The sequence below is a fragment of the Mustelus asterias genome, chromosome 7 (assembly GCF_964213995.1).
Source record: "Mustelus asterias chromosome 7, sMusAst1.hap1.1, whole genome shotgun sequence".
Lineage (NCBI taxonomy): Eukaryota > Metazoa > Chordata > Chondrichthyes > Carcharhiniformes > Triakidae > Mustelus > Mustelus asterias.
This window is the reverse complement of record NC_135807.1, coordinates 86,774,323-86,791,245: the sequence shown is the minus strand read 5'-3', so window position 1 is coordinate 86,791,245 and position 16,923 is coordinate 86,774,323. Positions and strand designations below refer to the sequence as shown.

At 41.0% G+C, this 16,923-nt stretch overlaps 1 protein-coding gene across 2 annotated transcripts in view; it reads right to left on the bottom strand.

Annotated features, from left to right (window-relative positions):
• Window positions 1–16,923, bottom strand: part of mib1 (MIB E3 ubiquitin protein ligase 1) — a 161,194-nt gene that overhangs the window by 122,176 nt on the left and 22,095 nt on the right. For both annotated transcript variants that reach the window (XM_078216432.1, XM_078216433.1), the window contains exons 2-4: window positions 16,640–16,811; window positions 12,997–13,126; window positions 1,796–1,900 (exon numbers count right to left, since the gene is read on the bottom strand). In XM_078216432.1, coding sequence (XP_078072558.1) covers window positions 1,796–1,900; window positions 12,997–13,126; window positions 16,640–16,811 — 407 coding nt within the window. The remainder of the gene's footprint in view (window positions 1–1,795; window positions 1,901–12,996; window positions 13,127–16,639; window positions 16,812–16,923) is intronic.

Sequence of the window (16,923 nt, the reverse complement as noted above, 5' to 3'; positions counted from 1 at the left end):
TCAATTAGGCTGAAGAATTCCCAGCGAGACTGGCAGATTTTAAAAATTCATTCATGGGATACAAGTGTTGCCGGCAAGACCAGCGTTTACTCCCCATCCCTAATTTCCCTCGAGAAGCTAGTGATGAACTGTTCTCCTGAACTGCTGCAGGTGGCATAGGTAGACGCAGTGCGGTTGGAGAGGAATTTGACCTATCAACAGTGATATAGTTCCAAGTCAGGATGGCATGTGGCTTGGAGAGAAATTGACCAGGTTCCCAAACATCTGCTTCTCTTATCCTTCTCAGTGATAGAGTTTGGAAGATGCTGTCAAATGAACCTTGATAAGTTGCTATATATGGTACACACTGCTGCACTGTGTGTTGGCGGTGGAAGGAGAGAATGTATAAAATGTTGAATGGACTGCCAATCAAGTGCACTGCTTTGTCTTGGAAAGTGTCAAGCTTTTTGCATGTTGCTGGAGTTGCATGTGAAGAGCATTCCATCACACCCCTGACTTGTGATCTTGTAGATGGTGGACAGGTTTTGGAAAGTGAAGAGTTGAGTTACTCCTACAGAATTCAGCTCTTTTGTCCATGCTTGGATCAAGGTTGTAATGAGGTCAGTAGGTGACCACAAGAGGTGCCAATGATTTGGCTGTACTGGAACAGCTGGGCTAGTTGTAGAGCACAGGTATTCAATACCACTGCCAGATGTTATCAGGGCCCACTGTCTTTATTGTATGCATGCTTTCAATGCATATCCGTCAGTGAAAATGGATACCTCGGGAGGAGGCTGAAATGGATTGTTCACTCAATGCTTCCATCTAAAAGATGGCTGCAAATATCAACAGGAAATACAACTTAAGCTTTTTGTAAATCAAGAAGATTAAGGGACAGAAATAAAAGGGGCAGATAGACAACAAAAATTCTTCAAAATCGGAAGCACCTTTCCTTTTGGGAAACAAGACACCATAATTCTAAATTTAAATTTCCAATTCCAGAGAGATTGTACAGAAACGATTGTTAACCAAACTGCTAAAAACTAACTTACTTCCGAATTCACCAGCCTTAACTATTCAAGCCATTTTGAGTGCAAAACAGGTGATAAATACCCCAGATTTATGACTGTTGCAGTCATTTCAGTGCTGAGTCCATCAGTAAGGACTGAAATAAGTGCATCCAATTGAGCAGCAGACCATCTCGAACAGCAACTTCTGCATTTTGATGCTTAACTACATGAATGCACATTCCAAATGTTGTCAGATTTTCTCCATTATAATGGTGAGCACTGTTATTTTCACTATGATTCTTATCACAAAATCCAGCTCGTTTTCCAATGCAAATTTATTCAGGAGCAAATTTCATACCACTCCCACATTTCTGAACCATGTCATAACAAAAGATTCTGAAGGGCCTTGAACTTTTTCCATTAAATGTTTAGATTGTATTTGCAGTTTCCAACTTACAATGTTTAAGTTCGATTTTGATCTACATTATATCATTCATTGTAAAAAAGATAACTGAATGTGATTTACTAGCTGCACAAGGTCTGTGTAAAAGGAGCTCAAATCCACAAATAAGATGTGTAACATTTTACTCTACTTTACAACTTGTGGTGTGTAAACATAGACTGTATAGTGATCTTTACAAAGACAAATTTTTGTTTTGATTAATATGCACGACCACTTTCATTAGAAGGTTATTACTTCAGTGCAGTTCCTTTGAGTTTCAGATCACAGGCAACACATTATTGCACATAAAACATTCAAACCCTTCATCCAGATAATACTTAATTATTTTGCTGATGCCACTTACCATGCCTTCAAATCCCACTCTATATAAGTTTTTGGCTCCATTGTCCCACAAAACGTATGCTGCACTGTGAGGGCTAGAGGCACTCCAATCTTGGATTTCAGTCACCTAGAAAATGACATTCACATCAATATAGACACCAAAAAAAAAATTCAAGTATAAATCAGACGAGTGGAATGGTATTGGGTGTCCCCCAGAGGAAGGACAAATAAGGCATCAAGGACTGGAGAACTACCATAGGGAGTGATGAAATGTCATATTTGTGTGGAGAAAGGTTATGATGTGATTGAGGGGGGCAAGGGGTTGGAATCACACTGGGAAAGTGCTGGCTGCACTCACTGTTTACCTAAAAATAAAAGAACATTTATGCCCTTGCATCAAACTGAAAACTTAGGCCGGAATTGAATACGCTAATATGTCACAAGTGAAGTTATTCAGGTCCTTTTGTTTCCAATATTTCTAGTAGCAGAGCACTGGATTCCCATCCAGAAGACTCAAACTCTGAATTGCAGCCTTGAATGACATTTACTCTTGGCTCAGTAGGTAAATGTTGTCCATTCTTGGGTGAGCTGCCAAATTAATGCTTACAGTACAATAAACCTAGTTCCCCAGAAGCACAAATGTCTGCTATTGAAGGCTGACACTTTGTAGGAAGCATGAGGATGGCCATCAAGACAGCCCTAACTGAAGGCAGCCAGAGAGAGGAGGAGTTTAAAATGTACAAGAACCATAGAATCATAGAAACCCGAGTGCAGAAAGAGACCATTCGGCCCATCGAGTCTGTACCGACCACAATCCCACCCAGGCCCTACCCCCATATCCCTACATATTTTACCTGCTAATCCCTCTAACCTACACATCTCAGGACACTAAGGGGCAATTTTAGCATGGCCAATCAACCTAACCCGCACATCTTTGGACTGTGGGAGGAAACCGGAGAGCCCGGAGGAAACCCACGCAGACACGAGGAGAATGTGCAAACGCCACACAGACAGTGACCCGAGCCGGGAATCGAACCCAGGTCCCTGGAGCTATGAAGCAGCAGTGCTAAAATATCTAAAAGTAGTTCTGGTTTACTTGACAAAACTCTACTGCAATAGTTTATTCACTTCTAGTTTTGAAATAGTCACAGGTATGCTGTATTTGGAATTGGGTGTCCACGAACAGAGAAGCTACCAGTTTAGATCTTATAGGAAGGTTTGCACTTAAACAATGCATTTCATGACTGGAAGACACCCAAAACAGTTTATAGTAAATTTAATACTTTCGGAATATAGTCACTGATGCAATGCTGGAAATGCAGTAGCCAAGTTGTGCACCAAAAGATCTGACTAACAGCAATGTGATCATGACCAAATAATCTGTTTCTGTGATGTTGACAGAGAGAAAAACACTGTCCATGACACCAAGGTTATTAGCTCATTCCTACTTTTTCAAAATACCACCATATTTTGCTTCCACCTCTGCAGACAGAACCTCAGCCAAGTATCTCATCTGAAAGATAGCACCTCTTGAGCCAGCTGAACCGAAGGTCAGTCACAAGGGTACACAAGTTCAAGATGAGGGACAAGAGGTTTAGGGGAGGGATGTGGGGGAAAATGTTTTTACCCAGAGGGCGGTGATGGTCTAGAATGCACTGCCTGAGAGGGTAGTAGAGGCAGGGTGCCTCATATCCTTTAAAAAGTACTGAGATGAGCACTTGACAGGTCATAATATTCAAGGCTATGGGCCAAGTGCTGATAAACGGAATTAGGTAATTAGGTCAGGTGTTTCTCGCATGTCTCGTGAGTCTCTTCTGCATTGTGTGATTCTGTGAATCTTTAATTATTGTGGCAAAATTTGACATTCCAGGTTTACAGAAAATTAGCTTTTCAGGGCCAGTTAAGAGTCTTTAGGAGTTATAAATTTGTTATGAACACTGTGCTTTACCTTGTTAAGAGCAGAGGTTGGGAACTTCAACTCCCAATGGGTCTCAGGGCTTTAGCACATGCACAGATTGGGAGTAGGCTGCAAGTGCACAGTTCTGCAATTTGGCCCTGTCCATTAAGAAAAGGCAGCAAGAAAATCCAGGTCATATAACCAGGAGCAGAGGGCCATGGAATACTCTGCCCCAGGCAGGGGACAGGGAGAGAATATGGGTAGAGGTCCCAAAGGGACATTCCAGGTAGAGAATCCAGGCAGATCTCATTAAGTTAAGGTAAAATAGAGAGGAGCAGAAAAACAGGCTCCAAATAGGAAAAGGGCTGCAGATAGCAGGCTTTAAATGAAGAGGGCTAAATAGAAGCCCTGATACTTGAAGAGGGCTCTGGAGAAGCCCTGAAGATCCAAGAAGGCAGCCGAAGGTTGGTGGCTGTGTTGAGGGCTGTTGGGGCAAAGATAGCCCTTTGGAGCAGTCAAAAGTAGCTCAGCGCAGCCAAAGATGTGAAATTGTGCTTCATTTGGTGTTTGAATGTATATTCGCAAATCCAGAGGAATAGAATCTTGGGGAATGAAATTGACACCCTGCAAAGTAGACTGTCATTGATGCTGTCCAAATCTAGTAATTGAAGAGAGCTCATGAGAAACCTTGATGATCCTAGAAGGCAGCCGCGGGGTGGTGATTCCGTGCTGTGGGCCATTGGGACAAGTAACTTTTTGGAGAATTAGTGTTTGGCTTGGTGCAGCCAAAAAGATGAACTTGTGCTCGTCAGTTGGTGCTCAAATACATATTCAGGAATGCTGGGGAATGGAATCTCGAAGAACAAGATTGAAACCCTGCGAGTTGGGCCATTGTTGATGCCACCCAAGGTGGAGCAACTTCTGGAGAGAATTCCAAGGTTAGATCTTCAGAATGAAGACTAGAATCCCTCATGAGAGAGAGAGAGAGAGAGAGAGACAGAGTTTCAGTGAGATTGGTTTACTCTCAGTATTACTCACATAGGTGGATTGTTAAAAAATCCGTGGACTCTGACTTGGCCACATCATGTATTGTGGCCTGTCGGATCACAGTTTGTCTATTAATTCACACGTACCTCATATGAACTCTGAATTTTAGAATATAAGATAGATATTGTAAATTGTTTCATCTTTCTGATCTTGTTTAATAAATTTTTGTACTCCAGCTGTGGCCTAACCAAAGTTTTGTACAGCTCCAACATAACCTCCCTGCTTTTATAATCTACGTCATGACTGATAAAGGCAAGTGTCCTGTATGTCTCCTTAGCTACCGTATTAACCTGTCCTGTGCCTTCAGGGATCTGTGGACACCCACCCCAAGCTCCCACCGCTGAGTAAAACCTAGCCAAAAGCCAGGGATGATGGTTGCCTCATTAGTCAGGTCAGCTATGTTAATTTGAAAATAACCAACAGAAGCCAGAAGAGCATCCACCCAATCATCTCAAGCTCATTTTCCTTCAATGTAACATATTACTTGGTCAATTCTCTTCCTATTGTAATTTTAAATTACCCACCTACACATTGGCTCCTTTGCTATGAGACAATGGACAGTGAGCAACCTTGGTTAGATTTAACTTGGGGCAATTCAGAAAGTGGTATTTGGGTGGTGGAAAATGACAACTTCAGGAGGAGGAGGAGGGAGGAGAAGAAAGGCTGGAAGGACTGAAATAATTATGACCTTGGTTAGATTTAAGATCCAGCAATAAAGTGGCTTGTTCAGGGAGCTGTGAACACTGAAGAACAACATCTTGTATATTATACTGGTCGCTGCATTACCAAACAAACTGTATTTCCCATGAACACATTAGAGGAGCGGGTGGAAACGGTTTTTATCATCCCTTTTCTGTGCTCAAAATACATAGCACCTTTAGACAATATGAAAATTATTTGTAATAGTTAATAACAGTGACAATCTTTGTTTTTCATATATTAAAAATGCAAATTCCGGAAGCCCAGTACATAGAGAAGCTGCAAACTACATCAATATACTGAAGCAAAATGTTTGCACTCAGAAAGGAAAGTTCCTTAGCCAGCACAATGAATTTACTTAATTACTCACTGAGCCACACATCAGGAAGGTCTGAGATTCACTACTTGAGCATTACTAACAAGACAAGCATTATAGTTGGCTTCAGTACACCTGGATACAGACAGGAAATAAATCAGAAGGAGGAATCAGTTAGGATTCCTGATAATCAAAATATGGCAATCCATTTTAGAAAATGCAACTTTACAGAGGGCATTTGCTACGAAGTTCCCAACATTTCAATGACCCGCTAACAATAATTATCTACTTTCACAGGCAAAACATGACCACTCAGCAGCAGCATTAAAACAGTACTGACACCTGTAAAACTACATGTAGCAACAGTAGACACTCTCTGAACCACTTCCTACTGGGAATAACCACACACAACTTTGCTTCACGCAGATTTCAACATTTAACTCCATCCCAAATTCAAGTCATAGATTATACAAGCCAAAAATTAGCCTCAACACCAAGCAAGTATCTGAGTCTTGTCTGAACTGAAATCCTTAAAAGCACTAATCACATGTAACTAAATTGCATTTAGATAATTCCAACAGGATAAGGCGACACATTTATACACAATACAAGAATTATACAAGAGCCACTGGATCCAGGTCTGACTAGATGATCTAATTCAGCATTCCTTCACATTATTCTTCCACAACCACCGCCCCCCCACCTCCTCACCACCCTCTCCTCCCACCAAATCCTCTTCCACTGAAGTAGTCATTCAATTCTAGCACCCATGTTTTATCTACATGACACACCTTTCACTCCACTACTTCCTGCTCTCCTATCATCTGAAACAAAGAATTAGTAATCTTTTGTTTTAAAGTCAGGGCAATGGCGTAGTTTTTTCTTCACATGTGCATTAGCAATACAAGCACATTTTTAATAGTTTAGTATAAAATTACAGACTGATAATTGTAATTTTTTTAACCTTTTATTCTTTGTAAGTGCTTAGAGGTAATGAACGTCAAGTAATGAAAAATAAAGTACCATCTTGTGTAGAAAATTTCACAGGTTACTGAAAACATGAGAACTTAAACTTTCATTTACTGTTTTCATTTTTCTACATCAATAGTCATGATGCAGTTCCAGGTTTGGTCACCAGGTGTTGTTGTGGAGCAAGTTTCTGAACACTTCCCATGGCACCGTTATGCTTACTGTAAATGAGCTTTTTAAAAAATCTTTAAATATATCTAATTAGTTTTAAACAGTTATTTTAATAATTCAGCCTCTTACTTATTCCATTCCTTGTTCAATGTTTATCCCAGTTAGCACTGACCTACCTAGTGCTCCATGCCTCTGACCCCAACTACAAATACTTCCACATCCACCACGAGGTCAGCTTCGCTCAATGACATGACTAAATTTAGCCATCGAATTTACCTTGCGTCTTCTAATACTTTTATTATAGTTGTTGCTTCAACATCTCAATTCAAGCCAAAAATGCCTGGGCGGTTACTGGTTATTTTCCCTCCTCTCCCATCAATAGAGTTATAGCTTCCAATCATATCTGCACACTCTCATCCAAGTATTACCAACTTGATTTAGTAAGAGTTTGACAGCTTATTTGGTTTTTCCAGAAGACTTTCAAACAAAAGGGAGATTCAATTCTCAAATATTGATTTTGAGCAAGTAATTGCATTTATTAACAATCGCTACAAACTCCGTTCAAATTGATGGCACTAGGAGTAATGGCAGTGATTGTGCTCTTTACCAAGACAGGAATAAACAAGATGCCCTGTCAAAAATCAAAGTCACTAGAGCTTTAATTGGTGTTGAAAATTCAGGAACAAAATTTCTCATCTGAATTATTTTGAGGCTTCATAAATTTTCATCTGAAGACATGGAGATACAATATAAAACGTGAACTGAGAATTCAAAGAAGTCACGTTTGTTAAGTAGAAAACTCACTAGGCAGACCTCCAGATGTGCACATCAGTCAACTGTGCACCCTAAGCATGTAGTTTTTAATCCACTGACTGCAATCTCCTTTTTGGTGGTGCCAGAAGTGAAGCTGCACAATATTTACCCTTAAAATGTTTTAGGGCAGGAACACAAAGAGTGCTGACGATGAAGAGTGACGATGGATGGTACGTAACAGCTGAAGCCTTTCACATAGAACGACTCTGAAGAAGGGTTTGAGCTTGTCGGAAGAAAATGTTTATCATCGAATCATAGAAACTCTACAGTGCAGAAAGAGGCCATCTAGCCCATCGGGACTGCACCGACCACAATCCCACTGAGGCCCTACCCCCATATCCCTCCACATTTACCCGCTAATCCCTCTAATCTACGCATCTCAGGACACTAAGGGGCAATTTTTTTTAGCAGGGCCAATCAACCTAACCTGCACATGTTTGGACTGTGGGAGGAAACCGGAGCACCCGGAGGAAACCCACGCAGACACGAGGAGAATGTGCAAACTCCACACAGACAGTGACCCAAACCAGGAATCGAACCCAGGTCCCTGGAGCTGTGAAGCAGCAGTGCTAACCACTGTGCTACCGTTTACCGCCAGAACGGCAGTTCTAGGACAATGATCCAAAACAAATTAACCATCACCTTAGTGTGCCATACATACAAACATTTGAATTAGGAGTGGGACTAGGCCACCCAACCCCTTGAGCCTGCTCTGCCATTTGATAAGACCCAAGCTGATCCAATTGTGGGTTCTACTTTCCTGTCTACCCCTATATCCTTTGACTGCCTTGTCAGTCAAGAATCTAATTCAGCCTTAAACATATTCAGTGAATCAATCCATACTGTTCTCTAAGAGAATTTCATAGACTAATGACCCTCAAAAGATTTCTCCTCATTTCCATCTTAATTGGGAGACCCAGTAGTTTTAAACTGTGTTTCCTAATTCTAATCTCTCCCATAAGGGGAAACATCCTTTCAATATCCACCCTGTCAAGTCTCCTGAAAATTATATTTTTCAATAAGATCACGACTTACTATCCTCATACTTCCTCCTGCAAGGTTACAGATTACTGCTCCAGTCCAATTGTCCCCAGTTTGAAGGGGCAAGGAGGGAAAGGTTTGTATTTGAACATATCCAGAAAAGTTTAATTCCCTAAAACTAGGTCCAGAACTGTTCCTTTTCTTATTAGATTTACCTACCGACTAAACATATTCCCCGAGTGCATTAAGAATTCTGAGCCCTCTCCCTTTGACATCCCTGTTATTAAAGTAGCTGAAATCTCCTACTACTGCTCTTCTGTTTCAGTGCTTCTCAGCAATTTGCCAACATACTTTCTCTTCTATCTCCCTACGGAAGGATAGGGTCCAGAGGAGGTTCACAAGAATGATCCCAGGAATGAATGGTTTGTCATACGAGGAACAGTTGAGGAGTCTGGGTCTATACTCGATGGAGTTTAGAAGGATGAGGGGGATCTAATTGAAACTTACAGAATACTGAGAGGCCTAGATAGAGTGGACATGGGACTTGGGAGAGACTAGAACTTGAGAGCACAACCTCGGAGTGAAGGGATGCTCCTTTAAAACTGAGATGAGGAAGAATTTCTTCAGCCAGAGGATGGTGAATCTGTGGAACTCATTGCCAGAGGGCTGTAGAGGTCAGGTCATTGAGTGTCTTTAAGATAGAGATAGATAGGTTCTTGATTAATAAGGGGATCAAGGGTTACAGGAGAAGGCAGGGGAATGGGGATGAGAGTCATATCAGCCATGATTGAATGGCGGAGCAGACCCGATGGGCCGAATAGCCTCATTCTGTTCCTATAACTTATGGTCTTATGGTCTGTATGGGGATCCATAGGTCGATAAGTATTCAGAAGCATCATTGCTCCTTGTTCCTCAGTTCAAGACTTAGGACTTAATTTGACACTGCTTCTAGCCTATCATCCCTCCACATAGCTGTGATTGCTCCCTTAACCAAGATTGCAAGTGCAGCCCATTCTTTTTTTTTAATCTTCCTATTCCATCTGAAAACTTTGTAAATAGGAATGTTCCTTTTTTTTAAAACCATGTTTCACTAATAGCTGTGATATCATAACTTTATGCCCTCAGGTCATCCGTCTTATTCACAAGACTCCTTGCACTGAAACACATACCAGTAATCCCTGAATAGTACTCTGGAGTCTCTTTTCTCACCTTTCTTTCCTCAGTCTTCCATACTCAAGTATTCATTTTCTGCCTTGCACTTGCAATTTTGCTTTTCTTCCCTTTTAAATCTATTCAGGTCCCCATCACCTTGCCAAGCTAGTTTAAACCCACTGCAACAACACTAACAAATCTCATCACGCCATTTGTCCCTGCCCCGTTGAGGTGCAACCATCCAGCTCCAACCCTGCCAAAATCTGTCCCAATGCCCCAGTAATCCAAAACCCTCCCCTCTCCTACAGCCGCACTATCCTATTTCTGCATTCACTAGCACATGACACCACATGCAATCTGGAGATGTCTTTGAGATTTTGCTTTTCAATTCCTTCCCTAACTCGCCAAAACCTGCCTAAAGGATGACTCACCATCACTGATACCCAAACTGACTGCAGCGTCTGCCTATTCAAACTCCACACTTAGAATGTTCAGCAGCTGCTCAGTGATTTTGTTGACCTTGGCACCACGGAGGCAACATACCACTCTGGAACCACACTTGAGGTGAAAGAAATGCACACCTGTTCCCCTAATTATTGAACTGCCTATTACTATTGCTTTCCTGACCCCCTTCCCCCACAGCTGTATTCCCCTGAGAAACCCATATCAGTTTTTAAGAATTGAATGGCAGTTAGATAGCAAGAGGCTAGAAAAGAGACAGCAGAGTATTATTCAGTGATTAGTGATATGTATTCTCATGGAATCCTGCATTACCTAGTTCTGTTTGACCATCTGGTGGTCACCCAGCCCCATTCTGCCTTCACACCATGAAGTTGTGGCATGGCCATATCTGGCACTTATCATCTATGTAGCTCTCAGTCTCACATTGAAGACAGCTAATTCTTGGGATGAAGGGGTTGCCTTATGAAGAAAGACTCACTTGATGAAGGAGCAGCGCTCCGAAAGCTTGTGATTCCAAATAAACCTGTTTGACTTTAACCTGGTGTTGTGAGACTTCTTACTGAAGAAAGACTGAGGAGAGAGGTCCTGAGCAGAATGTGACTGAGGGAGACTATAGGTTTAAAAATTATGTTTTTTCTGGGAGAACTAGAACAGGGGGAATAGTTTTAGAGTAAGGGGTCAGATGGAAAAGAAGAGGAATTTATTGTCCAAGGAATGCTAATCGTTTTTTTTATGATCTTATGCTGAAACCCCCTCCCCACCTACCAGTATCTAACTCATAGCTACTGCAGCTTTCAAGAAGGTGGCTCTCCACCACTTTCTCAAGGGAAATAAGAGATGGGTAATAAATGCTGACTGCCAGCAACACTCACATCCCATGAACAAGAAAACATAAAGAGCTAGGACAACATTCACTCAATCCATGCAGGCTCAGACACATTCCACTCAGTTGAGGGGGCAAGCCGAAAATCACTTGGACTAAGTGGAAGTCAAATAGATGAGCCACAAAACACTTGCACTAGCCATGCGTGTTGAGGTAGAGGATTGGTAAAGCACTCAAACTGGAAGAATCAACACCCAGACATTGCTCTATCTATCCAGATTCATTCGAACAATCTTGTGACTTACTTTGAACCAAATCCTTTTTTTAAAAAAAACCTTGAATCTAACCATTAACTATTACACATTCAGCCCAACTACACACACCTCAGATCCAGGTACACCACTACAGCTGACAACAAAACCACATGCAGACAAGATTCAGCCAGAAGATCAGCACAGGCTAAAACCATGTTTGGCCATATTCTAAAGAACTCCAAAAACAGCTGAGACCAAGAATATGGGGGCCAAGTCAAGTCACCCAGCAGAGGTGGTAGGTGCAGCCACAGGAATAGTAGATCCTATTATCTTAACTGGCATGAACTGCAATCAAGTGTGAAAAATCATTTGATGAGATGGGGAGAAAAGGCCAGTACAGCAGGTAAAGCTTCAGCCAGATACACCAGATTGTGGAAGCAAGACCACATATGTAGGTACAAAGGATTAACAGTAAACTTTTTATACAGGTTTATTTAAATGAATGTCTTACAGTTACATTTACCAATAACTTTACAGCCGCTGGAACATCAAACGAGCTTAAATTAATTCTGGTGATTTGATTGATACATTTGTAGTAACTAGCAACTTTTTTAAAAAAATGACCAATCTCATTGTGTCATTTTCCACTGCTTATTTGTTCTCATCATCTGAAGGATGACTGTTGATTTACACATATTTAATTAAATGGATATCCCTTAACTGTTAACATTTCAGCCCAAGAGTTGTAACATCCTGAGGTATGATACTTTCAATTACAGCTTTTCACAGGCATATGACAAATATATTCCAGGCAAATTTCAAGAAGATAATTTTCTTTTAAAATGTGAGGAAAAGTTTCCAAGTATAAATACTCAAAATTCTCAACATCACAAAGTCCATCTCAAACCTCCCTGAAATCAACCATAAAGGTACACAGCAAACCATGAAATACATCAAATCTTCTGTTTTCAACTTTCTGTAGTACAAGTAGAATGCATTCATGAAATCACATTTATTTATTGCTTACTGTGCAACATTATTCAATCTCAACAGCCTTTCATCAGGGTGGCACAGTGGTTAGCACTGCTACTTCAACGCCAGGGACCTACATTGGATTCCAGCCTTGGGTTACTGTCTTTGTGGAGTTTGCATGTTTTCCCTGTTTATGCATGGGTTTCCTCCAGGTGCTCCAGTTTCCTCCCACAGTCCAAAGATGTGCAGGTTAGGTGGACTGGCCATGCTAAATTGCTCCTTAGTGTCCAAAGATGTGCAGGTTAGCTGAATTAGCCATAGCAAATGTGCAGGGTTACGGGGATGGAGCAGTGAGATGAGCCTGGGTGAGATGTTCCTTTGGAGAGTGGGTGCAGACTTGATGAGCCGAATGGCCTCTTTATGCCCTGTAGGGGATTCTGCAATTCTATTAAATGTGGATTCTAATAGTGATTGCAAAGTGCACAAAAATGTATAAAACAAGACACATATTTGCATTGCATCCACCACCATTCTGCTCGCACTTTGGTGCTAACTTCTCAAATTTATGACAATAGCCTTAGGTCAGCACTTCAACAATGCTGTCAAATAAGCAACTAATACTTTAATTACTCACTAAATTCCAATAGTGGTTGAAACGACTGCTCACCTTTCCCCTACGTCCGTTGCCCCCATCTTGGTCTTCCCATTGCCAGTCTACTCCACGTACCACTCGTGCACCAGCAAAAATCCCTCTTGCTGTTATCTTCTTCGACTTCCGTCGAGACTCCAGCAAAACTCTAATCAAAGGAAAACAAAAATTACACTCGAAGGAAAAAAAAATCTTGATTTCAATATAACCCAAATTGGTGATATTCTCTTCATCCTCCCTTCTCCTAATCATCTCATTCCATTATCAATCAAGTCTCTGCTCTTTAGGTCTCCCAAAGTCAGAGATAATGGGCCACAACTAATATGCCAATAACGTAGTTAAATTGCTTGTCAGTCAGGGAGAATCAAGTTTAACTGTCATCTCCAACTCTGTCTACACTTCCCGCTGCCTTGGCAAAGCAGCCAGCATAATTAAAGACCCAACGCACCCCAGACATTCTCTCTTCCACCTTCTTCCGTCGGGGAAAAAGATACAAAAGTCTGAGGTCATGTACCAACCGACTCAAGGACAGCTTCTTCCCTGCTGCTGTCAGACTTTTGAATGGACTTGCCTTGCATTAAGTTGATCTTTCTACACCCTAGCTATGACTGTAACACTACATTCTGCACTCTCTCATTTCCTTCTCTATGAACGGTGTGCCTTGTCTGCATAGCGCACAAGAAACAATACTTTTCACTCTGTTAATACATGTGACAATAAATCAAATCAAATTGATTTTAGATTTTCTTGGTATTTTGAGCTATGCCAATTTCACGTTACAATCAACGACCAGATATTGGATATTCTGGCCATTAATATAGAAATATGTCCTTCTCTTTGACACCATTATGTGATTTGTTGTGACTCAGCTATCCAAGACCCATGGACAGAAAATGGAAGAAAGATCAGATGCCACTGTCAGCTTATACATCTCTCCACACTAAGCAAATGGTTCTAAAATACTAAACTTACAACGCTATTCACTTTGGAATGCAATTGGCCTAAATTCTCTACTTTCTGGCATATACCTGGTAACGTCTTATAAGAAACAAGGTCGAAACCCAGCAACTCTTCCGAAAGCCACAAAGGCTCAATTGTAAGAATCTGTGAAAATCCTTCCATTGGGTTTTCTTGCTAATTAATGAAAACTAACTTAAATATTATGGCTGGCTGCCATTTTACTTAATTTCACCAATATGCTTAATCTTACACTGAACTATTTTATTCTTGCTGTTGATGCATCCTGGGTAAAAGCAGCTGCTGAGAGGTGATGTGATGGGTAATTATGGTTTGGACTTTCACTGACCAAGTGGTTTTTTTTTAAACCCCAAAGGTTTGGAAAGGAAGCAAATCGTAAAAAGGTAAACTTCAGCACAAATCTAGTAGAGTGTCAAAACAGCCAGCTTGCTGTGTGGAAACTAGGAGCTAAACATATTTCCATGAACTCAGAAGCTCAAATGTGAATTAGAGTTGAGACAAAATAACAGTATGCCAAGGCCACCATGTTTTCCTTGATTTGGCCAGGCACCTAGCATTGAAATGCTTATGAGCTGATAAGAGTCAGAGCATAGGAAACCAGAGATTTTGAGAGTTTGACTTCACTTGGGCAGGAAGATTGTTCAATGATAGCTCTGTAATTGAGCCTTTCTAATAAGATAGCAAGGTAATAACTGGGCTAAATTGGTTGGCCTTTATATCCTTTCTTAGCAAAAGCTAAGAGGAGACTGCTTGAACACAGAAATTGTATTCCATATCACACTGACTGACAAGGCTGCACCTGGGTTACGACCAGGAACTTAAGTGGAGATCATGCTTTTTCCCAAGGTGTAATAGCAATGCCCTTTTACTGCCCCAACATTACCTTGTGTCAAGTTTAATCATACCGAATAAAATATAACCATTGGCACCAAAAAGGCTCTCACATCAAATAATTTCAGAACTTGAAAATTGTTTCACAAAGACTCTGATACCCTGAGTTATAACACAACATTCTCAAGTGGGCCATATTCACTCAACAGACTACAGAACGGACAACTTAATCTCGGACCATACACCATTCTCTTGTGCAGAGAGCAGGTGGGCAGGTTAATTTTAAGCCTAAACCAACGGCAATAGCGCTCCAAACAAAAAACAGATTTCCACTTCGTTGAAGTGAGAATTTTAATTCCCCTATGGCTAAGTTATCTGTGCAAAGTACATGGACTTGATTTGCCAACATTGTATGATGCACAATAACCTAACCATAGCAGAACTGATGGTCTAGGACTAAATTGTCTAATTTATAGACTGTTAAATGAATATGCCCCACTCAAGAAATTAAATGTAGTCTGGTTTCTCACTGTGCTTGCAAATATGTCACACAATGGGATTATAGCATTCCAAGCTCTACAATTAGATTCTGTAATAAACAATTTCTGAAAAAGACAAACCAAAAAAAAATGAATTTCAGACACCATTTCAGATTATCTGATTATCACATCGGTGAAAGGTGAACAGTCAGTTTCAGAACAAGTTAGCAGCTCCAACCAACTGTACACATAGCTTTCATCTTAAAACCAGACCTGTTGGGGTATCGTTGCACAGGTACTATAGTAGATATTGTCTACATTGAAGCATCATTCATGAGTTTGTCAGATTATTTGACTTGAAATGGAAGACAACATCATTCCTATCCTCATGCAGCATCTACTTTTTTTTAAAAATTCATTCGTGGGACATGGGCGTCGCTGTCTGGCCAGCATTTATTGCCCATCCTTAGTTGCCCGAGGGCAATTGAGAGTCAACCACATTGCTGTGGCTCTGGAGTCACATGTAGGTCAGACCAGGTAAAGACGGCAGATTTCCTTCCCTTAAGGACATTAGTGAACCAGATGGGTTTTTCCAACAATCAACAATGTATTCATGGTCATCAGTAGATTCTTAATTCTAGATATTTTTATTGAATTCAAATTCCACCATCTGCCGTGGCAGGATTCGAACCCGGGTCCTCAGAACACGAGCTGAATTTCTGGATTAATAGTCTCGCGAAAATACCACTAGGCCATCGCCTCCCCTTACTATAAATAGAATGGCTAAATAGTGACAAGGTGCAGAAACTTCTTTAAAGTTTATTTATTAGTGTCACAAGTAGGCTTACATTAACACTGCAATGAACTTGCTGTGAAAATCACCATGTCGCCATACTCCAGTGCCTGTTTGGGTACACAGAGAGAATTTAGCGTGGCTAATGCACGTCTTTTGGACTGTGGGAGGAAACCCACGCAGACACGGGGAGAACATGCAGACTCCACACAGACAGTGACCCAAGCTGGGAACTGAACCCGGGTCCCTGGTGCTGTGAGGCAGCAGTGCTAACCACTGTGCTACCTTACAACCCCATGAATTTTTCACACATTGTTGTGGTCCTACCACAAACTTGGTTAAGATCAGCCATCTCAGCAAGGTCAGGAATCAAACCTCGAGCATTGGTGATCAATGTTGCTCAGATATTCACTGAATAAACTCACCAAACCATCAGGAACCTATTGCCTCCCATTTTAAAGTGAAAACAATGGCATGCCATAACCAATTAAAGCATGCTTTTGCAATATCACATCAAAGGATAAAAATCAACGTAAAAGAGATGACCAAATAAGGGTTCCGACAAGCTTTATACACTTACCTTTCACTACCAGGAATGGTGATTCTATAGAACCTGTGCCTCAGATGGTGCTTATCGCCATGGTAGCAAACTGTGCAAAGATCATAATTGGTACATTCTGCACACTTCCAACGGATGCCAATAATCGGCTGCTGACGGCATGTATCACACATTGTCCCATCATGCTTGATCCCTTTAAGAAAAAAATAATAAAAGTAAATTAGCAAAGATCCAGTCTAAATTGAAGATTAAAACAGTTTTGACTCATCCAAAGCCCAGAAATCTAGACTTACTTTGGTAGCCAT